Source organism: Melopsittacus undulatus, chromosome Z (genome assembly GCF_012275295.1).
Source record: "Melopsittacus undulatus isolate bMelUnd1 chromosome Z, bMelUnd1.mat.Z, whole genome shotgun sequence".
Taxonomy (NCBI): domain Eukaryota; kingdom Metazoa; phylum Chordata; class Aves; order Psittaciformes; family Psittaculidae; genus Melopsittacus; species Melopsittacus undulatus.
In genome coordinates, this window is record NC_047557.1 from 50,722,814 (window position 1) to 50,737,466 (window position 14,653).

The 14,653-nt window shown below is 40.0% G+C and overlaps 1 protein-coding gene across 2 annotated transcripts in view; it reads right to left on the bottom strand.

The window, feature by feature from the left end:
• Window positions 1-12,244: 12,244 nt before the first annotated feature.
• ZNF462 (zinc finger protein 462) overlaps window positions 12,245-14,653 on the bottom strand; it is a 52,401-nt gene continuing 49,992 nt past the window's right edge. For both annotated transcript variants that reach the window (XM_031054389.2, XM_005154890.4), the window contains one exon: window positions 12,245-14,054. In XM_031054389.2, the coding sequence (XP_030910249.1) occupies window positions 13,853-14,054 (202 nt within the window). In that variant the 3' untranslated portion in view covers window positions 12,245-13,852. The remainder of the gene's footprint in view (window positions 14,055-14,653) is intronic.

Here is a 14,653-nt window from a genome sequence, read left to right on the forward strand (position 1 = left end):
TGATCTTACAGGTCTAAATTCTATAATAGCAAATAAAGTGTTTCCTTCTGTGTTTTCAACATCCTTGAAAGTGGAATCCCTTATGGCTGAACAAAGCTTGCACAGTGCACAATGGGGAATGCATGGCAGACTCCTAGTGAATTCCGGAGTTGAACATGATTAGCTTCCCTGTACCTCTGAGGAATTGTACCAGGAAATTACTAACACTGTAAATTGTCTCAAATATGCACTTACTAAAGCCTTTAAAGAGCAATTACTGTATGTTAACTGAACACCCATCAACTGTAAAAACAGCAGTTATGTGAGTTTAATAAGTATATAAAGGAGAAAATCTCACCACCCTGCAATTAATTTTAAATCACATTAAAAGTGTAACTTGTACACTTATTGCTTATCAATACATAAAACATGTACAGCATGTTAAAACATTTAATTAGCACTTACACAGGCTAAAAGTTAAGTATCAAATTATCACTAAAATACTGTTGAGCTCTTCATTAACCATGTGAAACAATCCCCCAACAAGCAAAGCTCAAGTCCTTCCAGCAATTAGGTGCTTTCAGTTACTGTTCAGTGATTTTATATCAGCAGTGTCCCATGCTCTATCTTGAACAATCATCTATTATCCAGTTTCACTGTCTCCAGAATCACCTGTATTATAATACAGGACATTCCCAAGAAAGCCAGAAGGCAAAGAAAGAATACAAGGATGAGATACTCCTGAGCAAGGTCTTCAGCTCTCACCTCTGTTAAGCTGTATTTAAAATCTAACCAGTAAAAGCTATGTTTATAGCAATTCACAATCTGGAGACCTTCATCAGTAGCTATAAGCAGATCAGGAGAGAGAGGAGAGTAAATCTGCAGTGAAGGTCTGCACCTGAAAGAGAAGATTAGTGTAAACAACACCAGCAGGCAGGCCTGTGCCAGAGGCTAAGAAGAGGAGAGCTGAAACTGGAGAGCTGCAGGCCTCCAGCACTGAAAGGAGGAGACTGAGTGACTAGATATCACTAGGATAGGAGTTTGAAGTAGTACAAAAAGGAGCTGAGGGGACACCTTAGACTTTCAGTCAAGATGGATCCTTACTAAGGATCCCAGAGGGAAGGAAAATAATTGCCAATATATGCCACTGGGAACTTCATCCAATCACCCAGTCTGTTGACAGAAGGAAACCACAACACAGAATTACCCTTTGTTTAGTCTAAATCAGCTGCCAGAATGCGCATACACCACATGAAAGGCAAAACCTGAACATGTTCCCAGAATGTCTTCCTTAAAAAACCATCTGCTGCCCAAGCTAATGTTACCATCCTCCCCATCACAATTAGTTTTGAAAGGATAAATTCCATTTTCCAGGCAAGATAACATCCTCACCTCAGCAACTTGGCAGCCTTAAGCAGCATAGCTTAAGGCTGTCAAGTGCAGTCAAGAGACAGTTTTCTTCTCAGTCTCTCAGCTATTGCATACAGACTCATAGAAGAAGCACAGGTGTAGAAGGGGTTTGCAGGCAGCTAGCATGTCCCATCACTCTTCTGGGTCTGTGAAAGGTCATGGACTAGTACCACTGACCCAGAGAAAAGTAGGGATTGCTAATGGCCAGCACAGAGCTGCCACCAAGCTGGATGTGTTGTTGGAGAAAGACCTGTGTTGTGCTTCTCCACTTGCAGAATGATGTGGTAGAGAAAGGGCATCCCCCCAGCCACCTGACTCCTGTGGGGCAGGTGTGTAAGTGCCTAGTAGAGGTGAAGATCCAACAAGAGAGGGTCATGTCTTGTCTCCAAGCACACAAATGCATGGTTGCTTCTCCCTACAGTGGGTAGAAAAACATCACTTTGCTCAGAAGTGTCATTAAACAGACCCCAAAGAGATTGGCAGATCTGTTCCCCTCAGAAAAAGGGTGTCTAGGCACTACTTTTGCCTGAATTCTTTGCATTTAATTGCATTTTTACTCATCTTGATAGTAAACATGAATTTATGGTACCTCACCAGCTTCAAAGATGATCATACAAAACCCCCAAAACTGTGTGCCTTTCATGCACAAAGGTTTAACTTAACGCATTCCCCCCCCCCCCCCCCCGATATAATTATATCTGTGCACTTTCCCACAATTCGAGCAGTTGTGGGACCGAAAGGTAGATAGCTCCTTGTGATGGGTTGACCTTGGCTGCTGGAAGGGGCTGACCAAGCTGCTCAATTGCTCCCCCTGCTCAACAGGACAGGGGGAGAAACTATGTCAGAGCTCATGGATCAATGTAAGTACAGGGAGATCAATTTCTGTCATGGGCAAAATGGACTCATCTTGAGGAACTTCACTGGGGTCCCATCCATGGGAGATGGTCCTCCACGATCTTCTCCAACATGGGTCCTTCCCACGGAGTGCAGTCCTTCACGAAGAAACTTTTCCAGCATGAGTCCTCCACAGGGCCCTAGGTCCTGCCAGAAAACCTCTCCATGGACCTCAGTTCCTATCAGGAGCATGGACTCCTTTCCATGGGCTGTAGCTTCCTCCAGGGCACATCCCCTGCTCTGATATGGGGTCCTCCCTAGGCTCCAGGTGCACATCTGTTCCACCATAGACCTCCATGGGCTGCAGAGTCACAGCCTGCATCACCATGGGCTGCATCATGGGCTGCAGAGGAATCTCTGCTTCAGCATCCGGAACACCTCCTGCCATCCTTCTGCACTGACCTTGGGGTCTGCAGGGCTGTTTCTCTCACATGTTCTCATTCCTTTCTCACAGCTTCTGTTGCACAGCATTGCTTACCCTTCCTTAAATGCTATCACAGAGGCACTGTCATCATCACTGATGGGCTCAGCTTTGGCCAGCAGCTTCCATCTTGGAGCCAGCTGGAGCTGGGTCTGTCTGACAGAACCTCTGTCTGGGGACAGCTTCTTGTGTCTTCTTACAGAAGCTGCACCCTCCACTACCCAAGCCTTGGCACATAAACCCAATACACTCCTAATCCCTGGAAAACGATTCATGTCTTCAGTAACCATCAGCAAAAGTACCAGCAATTCTGATAAAATCTAACTTGAAACATAACGAATTTGTGTCCTTACCAAGTGTTTGGACCATATAAAACTGCTCAAAGGAAACAAGTAGTTTGGGTAAGGAGCGCATTTCTCCTCTCTCCTGGATTTTTAAAGTCATCAGAGAAAAATCATACAATCACTGAAGCATAGAACTGTTTGGGTTGGAAGGGACCTTAACGCTCATCCAGTTCCAACCACCTGCTATGGTCAGGGACACCTTCCACTACACCAGGTTGCTCGAAGTCCCATCCAGCCTGGCCTTGACCACTGCCAGGGATGGATGGATGGATTTTTTAGTCTATGACAGAGCATGTCAGGTCTGCATTCTTTGTTTGGGGGGTGTTATTCTTGCCCTGGCATTTGTTGCCAAGTTCTGAGGTGGGTTTAGTGTCATTCTATGCACAAGAGCAGATGTCCAGTGCGTTTTTCAGGGCTGCACCAGTTTTATGGTTAGCTTCATCTGGCAGGATCCAGCTCCATCATGCAGACAGTCCCTTCTGGTTCTACATTCTCATCTGAAAGAGAAGGGAAGGTCTTCAGACTAAGGTCATGGACAAGGATCCTACTTCCCAGAATTCCCAGTTATGATAGGGCTCCCCAAGACAAAATAATTTCACTTTCTTTCTATACCAGTTCTTCATTTAGAAAATGGAGATATTAAAACTTCCTTCTGCTCTGACAGTAAGCCAACACTTGTTTGTCCTTTAGATGGTAAGAAGGTAAAGAGTGAAGTGTCTGTGCTCTGTTCATACTGCAAGCTCTTCAAGCACTACAGAAATACTTGCGTGACATGATTTCTTTATGCTATTGTCATGCACAAAAGATTAGTGCCTTGTTTAATTTTTTATTCCATCCTCTAAATTACTCTTTTTGAGAGAGCATTAGTGACAAAGGATACTAACACAAAATATTTATGTGCTCTTGCTCAAATTATGACTACCATTAGTGAAAAGAAACATAAGAATTAAAATAATTGAGATACTTCATTAACAACAGAAGCTTTCCTAGAGCTATGGATCCTAGCACAGAATACTTATGGGCTCTTGCTCAAATGATGACTACCATTGATGAAATAAACATTAGAATTAAAATAATTGAGGTACTTCATTAACAACAGAAGCCTTCCTAGTGCTATGCATCCTCCATCAAGGGGGCCTTGAAATGGTGGTAGGAGACATTTATTTTATTAAGCCTTTGTCTGTCACTGGCATATAAACAGGAATTAAGGTTTAGGAATTTTGAGTGGAAGTTTCTACAACTCTTCCTGCTTTGAGGGGACTCAAAATGTAAATATTATAGATATAATGAATGGTATTTGTGACACAGAAAAGTTAGTCAAGAGAGGACTATCACTACATTTAAAAGAAACAAATCCCAGCCTGAAATTGGACACAATTGGGACTAACTAATGCTGTGCTGAAAATCTGTTGTTGAAGAAGCAAACAGGATTCCTCTCTGCTCTGAGACAGCTAAAGATGTCTGGAAAACTAAACAGAACAAAGTAGTACAGCAATAGAACAGCTGCACAGAGAGGTTATTTAGGAATCATCAATTTAGGTGTTCAGATTAGAGATGGATGTCAGCCACAAAGTTTTGATCAGGATTCAGACATGGTGTAAGTAAGTTTTCAGTCTGATAAGACCTACCAGGGCTGGGCAGTATTCAGCTCCTGACTTTTCCAAAACTTATTTACAATTTGGATCTGAGAGGATAGTTTGCACCAAGCTCCAGCTCCAAGAGGTCACACATGTCAATACTGAAAATAGATACTTGCATTGTACCTCACTTCATCCTCTGCTTTGAGGTCTGTGAGAAAAAGCAGTATGTCAGCATGGATGGTAGCAACAGATTACCCCATGGACAGGAAAAAAAAGGAAGAAATCATATACCCTGACTCTCTGGTTTTGCATTTTCCCATTTAGATCATCAGCTTTCAGATGACAATAGAGATCTGGAAAATATAAGCATAATGGCCAACTTTGAGATACTTCAGTCATCTTGATGAAAAGACAAACCAACTACATGTGCATATGAACCAGCCATAAAATTGAGTTCTTGTTGTTTGCAGAAAGAATGAATAAAACACAGTAAACTCTCATAAAACAGAAATTCAGATACGTGCTGGAGAACCGCTCATCTGTATGACATCCTTGCGGCTTCATTTACAGCTTTTGCTAGTGTTCATATCAGGATGGAGCTCTCTGAAATTGAATCTGAATGTTTTAATTGAGAAATCTTGAAGGCTCATCTTAATCAAAGTTCCCCTTTTGCATGAAAATCAAAACGATTGGCTCTTCCCTGAACAGATTAACCACCTGTGAGTACAGCGCTTTCCCATTCTTGACTAATGGTGGTACCTGATCATGCTTTTACTTGAATGCAGAATGTGTAATCACAGAGTTTGCTCTCAAAGATGAAACTGAGAAGAATGTCTACTTTCTTTCCTAGGCAAAGACCAAAAGATCTGCTGCAGGTGACTGAAGTTCTCTGATGCAGGTGAATGGAGACATCCCATGAGGCTTTTCCATGTCTGAGATTAGAAAGAAGTGCCAGGAGATTCTGTTGGTCACCAGCACACCTATAATAATAACTCCAATATTAAGTCCTAAATCCATACCTCGTGCAATAGAAAGCATGATTTTCAGATGTTCTCAAAAACGCTGAGGTGCTAAAGGGTGCCAACAGGCCCCCTAAGACTTCCAAAAATCCCACACTGCCATTATGATCATTGAAAGGCAAGGAGGCCGCCAAGGAATTAATGTGTTTTCTTACTTTTACCACTATGTGTGTAAATACCATATTAGTTTGGAGAGTTTTATCCTTTTTCCCTCTTTTCCATCTCACTCTAATGCTTTGCCAAGCTACACAGTGTCCTTGTGAACAGCCCACTCACTCAGGGACAACATTCATTTGATATAAATTAATGAGAAAAGCGAATCTTTTAGTCAGCTTTCTGATTAAATTACATGGAAAGAAATCTAAGTTGCAGAATGAATCCCTGCAGAATAAGGTCCTAATTGCTAAACATGTACGTTGAATGGATTAAATAACGACATACACTTAATCTGATGATAAGAACATAATTATACTTTTGTTGCTATTGTTAGTTGAGTTAATTATATGGGACATGATATCTACATTTGATAGCATGTCCTTCTTGCTTTTGGGGAGCAAGACAGAAGACCAACCAGTTCCTCAGAGAAGGATCAGGAACATTTCAAGCTTTTTTTCTGTGACTGAGCAAAAAAAGTATACATCCTTTTTACACCTCCTCTCCAGAGCAGATCATAAGAACTGATGAAGGCAAGCACAAAGATACTCTTTTGATTGACAGACAGATTATGTCTGATCCCAACCAAAGCCTAGCAGACAACTCTGTTTTCTTGACTTGCTGTATGGTTTTTTCTCTTACAGGAAGGGACAGGCTCAATCTTGCATGTACATAAGCCTGAGCTTCCTCTAGCACCAACAACCATGTTGTTTTCAGTCTACTAAACACAATGGCACAACTCCTACCAGGTCCAGCATGGCCAGAGTTTTTCATCTGGTTACTGCAAGTAATCCTACAAAGGAAGGTGAAAGAGGTGATTACAGGAGCAGCTAAGGAATAGGGGAAGCAAACATCAGTTTCTAACATGTTTTCCAGAAGGAGACTCCTACAGTAATAGCAAGAAATACACCGCAGCTGCAGCAAAGTTTCTCAAAGCCCTTACTTCTTTTTGCAGGCAACATGTTTTCAAGTGCTGTATAATTATTGACCTATGAGAAACCAGATCTTTTCTACATTTGAATGACTGTTTTTACCTGAATCATATGGTTTCAAAAATCACATACCTGAGGTCCTGAAGAGTCTAAGCAGAGGAAAACATTTTCTCTGGGAATAACAGATCAAAGACTCATTGCTTTATGGATCTTGCCTTCTAATTATCTATTGGTTCATACAGACCAAATCTGCCACTCTTTTTACCACAGCATCTCTGATAGGAGTCCTTGGTGACTTAGGTCCAAATGAGTCCACAAGGACTGAAGCATCTTTGGCCCAGTGGCTTAAAATTATTTCCTTCAGTTGCAGGGAAATTTAAAATTTCACTCCAACATTTTTAACACAAGCTAAATTAATTTAAACACTACTGAGAGCACAACAGAACAGCTGCAAAGAGACACATTTCACTTAGATTTGGAAGTCATGCATGTACAGTTGGCTAGACTGAGCTAAGCTCTTCATTAATAAAAGTGTAAACTCAATAGAGAATTCAAGAATCAAGCTGAGGCATATTTGCTTTTACACCAACTATTCAAAGAAGCAAATTATTTGAGAAGAGAAGCATGTCTTTTCCCATTCCAGAAGCTGACTTCATTTTTTCCTAAGCATTGTAGCTGAAAAGAATCAATTTGAAATCTCAGCAGATTATTTTTGTACATAAAAGTGTGTTTTACAAACAATGTCAGAATTAGAGAGATCACATAAGTAACTGTTGAGAAACAATTTTTTTTAAGGATAATAAAATATCTTTTTTTAACACAAATATATTTTACCTTCAAGTTCTTTTCAGAGAAACAGAGTTCAGCAAAATTTGAAATGGAATTAGTAGCAAAGGTACTGCAACTTACATTACTGTAACACAAAATGAGTGTGAAAGAGGTAGGATTCATTCTGCTTCTGTGCATAAAGCTATTGTCAAAACAGATTGAGACTTGCAATAGGGACAGAGTATTCTCTCCCTGCTCACCATGGGATTTCTTTTTTGCTTCAGGAGTCAAGATATTGAACTAGACAGGGAACAGACCTGATCTGATCAATTCCAACATTCTGCTAGAACAAAATGGATCTCACAGTAGAAGAAAAACAAATAGTGCTACCTGCCATTTGGTTACATACTCCATCTGTTGCCACACAATGGAGTGCATTTCATAAGAAGTTATTTAATTTTGCTTACTTTCTGTGCTGTTTTCCTCATTTATTTCCATGTTGACAGAAGTTTGGATCGGATTCCACCAGTTGTAATGAGCTAGAATACTGGCTCAATCACAAAAGCAAACCGAAACCAAAACTCCACCACACTGACACTATTTTGTTGGGTATTTCACTTGATTTGTAGCATATTGTGGGAGTACTGGAGAAAAGGAATTGTAGGATTCAAGTAGTAACTAATTAAATAGTTTGGGCCAAGATAAAATGCAGAAATACAGATTAGGATCTTCTCCTACATTATATTTATTTTCTACATCTAAGAGCTGTTTGGTGCAGTCCCCTGCTAATGGTGCATATAAGCCCATAAAGAAAGTCTGGTAAAACTTGCTTTGATCCTGCTAAGAGATCATTGCCTTAGGAACATTATGTCACTGAGCATACATTTAGATGGAAGGCATGCCTTTTGGTCAAAAATGATTTGACATAGGACAGACAGAAATGCTGCTCAGGGAAGAGTCTATGAGTCAGTGAGCACTTAAAGTGCTTACAGTAACTCATACTTCACCAAAAACGTAGGCTAGCACAAAGTCAGAGGCAAGCTGAAGAAACTGAAAGTTAAGAGAACATCAAAGAAATAACAAAATAGGAAACTGAAATAGGAAATTGGCCTGGGAGGGAGTTCTGAACATCTCTGATCCAATCACTTGCCAGAAGCAGGATTATTGCCCACAGTAGGCGAGGTCAGTCATGGCTTTGTCTGTATGAGTCAAGAGACCCACCAGCAGTGAAGATATCATGCTGTAATGGATTGACTTGCCCAGTGCTGCACATGCTTCAAGTAAAAAAGCTATCCTTTAGTATCCTTTCCAGCAGAAAAGTTATCCTACTCGAGTTGTTCTACCTTAATGCTTTTTTCCTTTATAGCCTTATATGCCTATGTCCTGATGTTTGATGTATCAGGCTGCCTTCTCTCCCCCTACCCTTTCATTCCCACAGACAGGAAAATAACTGCAAATGCAGCAGGAAAGACAATGCCTTCAGCTAGGCTCCCCAAATACCAGTCGATTCCAATAGGCATCAGCCTTCTACACCAAGACTTTGGCTGGGATGACTCTTTGACTTATGCCACCCAGCCCCATTTGTGGTTCACAGGGTATCTGTACCCACTCATTTATTTGAGGACAGTTTGGTATGTGACAGATGAGAAGACAATAAAAAGTTTTCAAATGGCATCCTGGAAGGACTGTAGCCTGTACCACAGGCTGCTCAAACTGAAATCCCTGTTTCCAGCATTGGTTGGTGTGGGGGCATGGAACTAAGTGTGCTACAAACAGAGAGATTTCTCTGAGATCTTAAGCCTGTCTTGAACCTAAACATTCCCTTTTCCAAAATCTTCTTACCCAGAATCTTTCCTACATCAGTAATCTTTTTCCTTTGGAGCCAGACAGCTGGCTTTCATGATGTAAAAGTCCTGTATTATCAGAAAAATACTGAAGAAAGACTTAAGGGTGAGGAAGAGTGAAGAAAGTTGGGGCAGTTTTCATTGAAATGTCCTGAACATCTGCAATGGCATTTAGTAATTTTCTTGGAGACTGGAGGCTGACTTCTGCTGTTTAAGCTCACATGAAGTCTTTTGTGTGACATCAGTTTCCAAGATAACTGGGCCACAAGTATCAATATTTCACCTAGTCCCTACCACTTCACAATGTGAGGACTTTCCACTGCTCAACTGCTCAGCTCTTCTCCAGGGAGGTTGAGTGTTTGCAAGGGAGTGAGACAGTGGTCTCCCTTCCCATAGCAACTCCTGCAAAGCCTTTGCACCAGTGTGAATACGAAGGCAAAATCTTTGCATGGGGAGCATTCAGGCAATGCACCTCTATGCCAAAAGAAAATGCCAGCAGTCAGCTAGCAATAATGTGGCAAACATTTACCCAGACTTCTTAAGAAAAGGAAGGACAATAACCCTGGGAATACAGTGTGTGCAAAACACCAGTTGTCCCACGGCACAAATGCTTCGTGTGGCACCCAGGGCTCCCAGTTACAAGGAAGAGAATTGACCGGCAAGGCAGAGAAGTTATGTGAGTAAAGGATCATGTTAGTAACTATTTCCTTTGCCTCTTCCCTTCCACCCCCTTGTTGTATTTCAATTCAGCACAGGAATATCAAGGCAAATGATCCAGTCTCAGTCAGAAACCAAAAACTGAGGTGAATGGGGTAATGCAAATGTAATGCTCCACAAATCATCCCAAGGTCTTTCATTATATCAGTTACATAATCCCTGTTAGTGATGAACCACTGATAAACCCTTTCTCTTTTTAAACTGGTGGAAGTGCAGGTTAGCTTTGGGCTATAACATATAACGCGCAAATGATTTTTAGGTCTCTCTTGTGAACAAGTATTTCCAGAGACCACTGAAAAAGGGCAACATCTAACATCCCAAATCATCCTAAATTATTTTTTTTTTCCCTCTGTAAACACAGGATAAAGCATTGAACATTTTAACAGAGAAATATTTTGACTCCTATGGTGCAAAGTGGAAGCATGTAAAGCTATCAGGTGACCAAACCTTTCATGCTGTTAACATCATATACATTCAGTTGAGATCCAGTTCCAATACAACCAAAAAGCTAAACTGGAAAAAAGATCTGATTAAAACACACCCAGAAAAACACCTCGGACATCTTCTGAGTGAGCATTTATAAATACATTTAACAAATAAAGATTCCAAGACAGCACCATATGCACCATTTTAAGTTTTCAGTTGAGAAAGAGTAAAAAAATAATGTCTTGTGCTCCATCTTACTGGATGTATGTTTGACTCCAGTTAACAACTGGATGTATGCCCTACTCCAACAACAACTGGATCCTGCAGAACCCCAGTGCAGGATCCAGCAGGCCATCAGACATTGAAATATACAGTATCCGTACTCATGAAGTGCCTTAAGAGTTGATAATCCAAATACCAGCCTGTCTCCATCTATTTTGATCTTTCAAGACAACCTGCAAAATCCCTCCATTTCTATGTTTGGGTTCAGGAGTCAGCAGTATACACTTCACCTCTAAAGGATGTTGGGCTGGTGGATATTCAAGGCATTCTTTGGTAGACCTGAGACCTGTGCGAGCTAAAGGAATTCACTCCTTCCACTCCACTGCCCCCTTTTATGGTCCCTGCCTCATAAATCCAAAATTCCCTGTAAAATGGGGGAGGAAAGGGTGCAGAATGGAAAATGTGCGCTTTGCTCCCTTTCCAGAGTTGCCGATTGCAGCACCCGACACTTGTACAAAACTACCATCAGAGCACCCAATACAAACCACACACACATGAGCGCACACTCTTAAAAAGTTTTTATTAATTTTCATTGTTTTTTTTTTTAAAAAACAAACCCGTCAGTGCAACAGTTCAGTATCCCCTTCCTATCCCCCATCAGTAAGCAGTAATTTTAAAATGAGGAAATACCGAGTGCTGAAGCCAATGGGTTAGCATTTTGCTATTATTTCCTTCTGTCAAACTCTGAAAAAGTCCTCTGTATAAATTAAACAATGAAAAAAAAATGTTATTTTCAATTCTATGTCATTACAGTCAACAGAATCATAACAATGCATCTAAAATGTGTGACCACAATATATCAGGTATACATTTTTGGGAAAAGAAAAAAGGAAAAAAAAATATGACATTCTAGACTTGTTAAAATGATAATGGTCCCATATTTTTTATTAACAGGTTAGCAAAACAAAATCCAATGGATTACAATATTTACATGTTATTTGAAAAATTAAGTAGTGATAAAAGCATGTCACAATCATTATTTCTTTTTTTTTCTTTTTTTTTTCTTTTTTTTTTTTTTTCCCATTTTTGGTAACCATTACAAACAACCAATCCAGGTATGGAACTGTTTAAATACATTTGAAATGAGGCCAATTAAAAAACAAATACAGACACAAAATGTGTATTTATACCTGCCCCTCCAATGTTTTTCCATGATTTTCCCTCCCTACTTTGAAAAAGAAAACAAAAAACCCCAACAAAAGAATTAAAAAATATCCCCCTAACACACAACTGATGAATCCCCAAAAGCAAAACACCATGCTTCTCAAGTAGCACTTATTCCACAAATGCAACATTTTTGCCATCAATTTTATGTGAAGCTCTCTAGGACACCCTTTCCTCAAGCAGCTTCCTATTTTCCCCCCTCCCCCTCCCCCAGATCCCCCCAAAACAAAAAAAACAAACAAAGACACATGCATTTCTAAAACTAGGTTTCAGTCAAGTACTTTCTACTTTTTGGAAAGAAACTCTTTTTTTTTGTTTTGTTTTTTGTTTGTTTTTTTTTTGTTGTTTTGTTTTTTTATTTTTTTGTTTTTGTTCACAACCAGAACATACCATGGGCACCAGATCCTGTATTCACTGCTCAGGCAAAATTCCTGTTAAGTTTGGTAGGCTTTCTACCCAAGAAGTGGTGCAGGATCAGCCACTTAGGTATGCAGGTACCTATTCATTCTACACTGCTCCCCTCACGCTAAAAGCTAAGGAGGAGGGGAAAAACTTAGCAACTCCATCTTGAATCGAGTAAAAGTAGTTCTTCAGGCTCAATGTCATATGTAACTATTTCACCTCCGCTTGCAAAAAGATGTGTTAACAGACACCCCTCCCTCCCACCACATCAGAACAAAAAGAAAACACAGACACCACAGACGGAAGAAAAAAAGGCAGCCAATCTTAACGAAAAGTTACTGGTGTGAGACTGATAGATGTTAATATGACAAGCAACAGAATGGTTATGAGGACCTATGTGTTTGGCCCGCGAGCTGCATAGCTGTGCCGTAAGTTTGGTTCTTTAGTTTTTTAAAAAAAAGTTAAAACTTCTTTGTTATTTCCATGTTTAAAATTAACACAACAACAGCAACAACAAAAAGTTCTATTCACAAGATCTAGTCTCCTTTCCCTGTCCCCCCCCCTCAAAAAAGAAATACTCGTTTTACATGAGAAACTTAATTGTGCTGTATTTGTAACACCTCAAAGACTGATAGAAAATAAACGTGGCAAACAAAACTGCACAATCAGTCACATGAAATCTATCAAATCCTAAAATTATAACTGAATACTAACAAACAGCTTACCTGGAATAAAGGATGACAATTCACAAACAGTTATCTAGGAATTAAAGTCTCTCTTTTTTTTTTGTTTTTTTTTTACTAAAATAATTAAAAAAATCACAGTATTTTAAGAAATAAAACCCACACTGGGATTTTAAGCACAATTTGTTTTGCTTTCTTTAAAACTTTTTTTTCTTCCTCCATTCACCAACTTGCCCAGCAGTCTCTCTACATTTAACCACAACAACAACAGGTAGTACTGACAAATGCAGAGATCTCCCTTGGTTAATTCTGAGGTACTAGGAAACAGGTGACTGTTTTAAGCAAAGCAGTTTCTGTTTTATTTTTGTTCTTTTTTTTTCCTCTTTTTTTTTTTCTTTTCTAAAGCAGTTGCATTTCAGTCTGGAAAAGCGTTATGTATTAAAACTAGAAAAACGCACACAAATTTGTGCGTTGAAGAGTTGTCCCCCTCCCACTTCTTCCATGCTCACGACGCTTCCATTCACAAACAATCCAAGTCTCCACTGCAAAGCATGATGTGTAATGTAGGAATACCGGGAGTTGCTTCATTAGTCCAAGATGAATGTAACTTCCCATCGTCATAATCCAGAAGAAGAGATGCAGTGATGTAATGGAGCCACTTATTCCATCACTTAAATAACTTTAATATACACACACTCACACGAGTACCAGTGCTTTGAAAATAGATCATTCAGTCCTAAAAGCAGCTTTATTTCTTCCTTCTGCCCACCCCACCCACCCACCTCACCCCATTCATCACTGTTCAAGTACGTTGAATAGAATCACACCAAATGCTTATTCATTTTTGGCCTCTGAGTTGTCTTGGAGAGGTTTGTCAGCAGCTACCATGCTGACTGCTGTTTCACTGTTGTGGGAATAGTCCACCACCATTTTCTCAATGTCTTCTTTCTCTTCTGGCAGTGTGCTAACAGTTTCTTCTACGTCCTCCTTTGGCTGGCTGTCCTCACTGGTCCTGTGCTTGTTTTCGTTTAGTGCCCTGGAAAGCCAAATGGCAAAAAAAGCCAAACGGCAAAAAACAGAAACACTTGCAGTCAATGTGGGGAATAGCAAAGCCAATCTGCATATCACACAACGGAGAAAAAGAGTTTACTTCCTAGAAACATAGATGCAAGCAGCCCCACCACTGCCACCTCACACTCAAAAAGGAGAGGCAGTGGAACGAATGCATCAGTGGGACTTATAACATCCTAGCTTTGAAATCAAATCTTCACTTGTTCTATAATGGGACTGATATAAGATAAGAGGGAAGAACCCCAACAGTCCCTTGTAAACAATACTTACAGGCACCAATCAAAGGCACAGGAAGAGAGTACTTTCCCCAGACAGTTAGTAATCCAATAGGATTTTTTGTAAGTTGAAACATTTCAAGTACTCATATTTAGGAAAATAAGAATAAGGAACATATAAGTAATATTTCCCATCCCATCACAGTTAACCTACAATATTGTATTCAACTGTCTTGCACATGTCAGGAATCTCAAATGAAATCTAGTCTTTGAAGAACAACTCCGGCCAGCAAAAAGATCTCTGCTACCAATAAGATCTTCATCAAAAAAGGAAAATTATTTCTTCAGA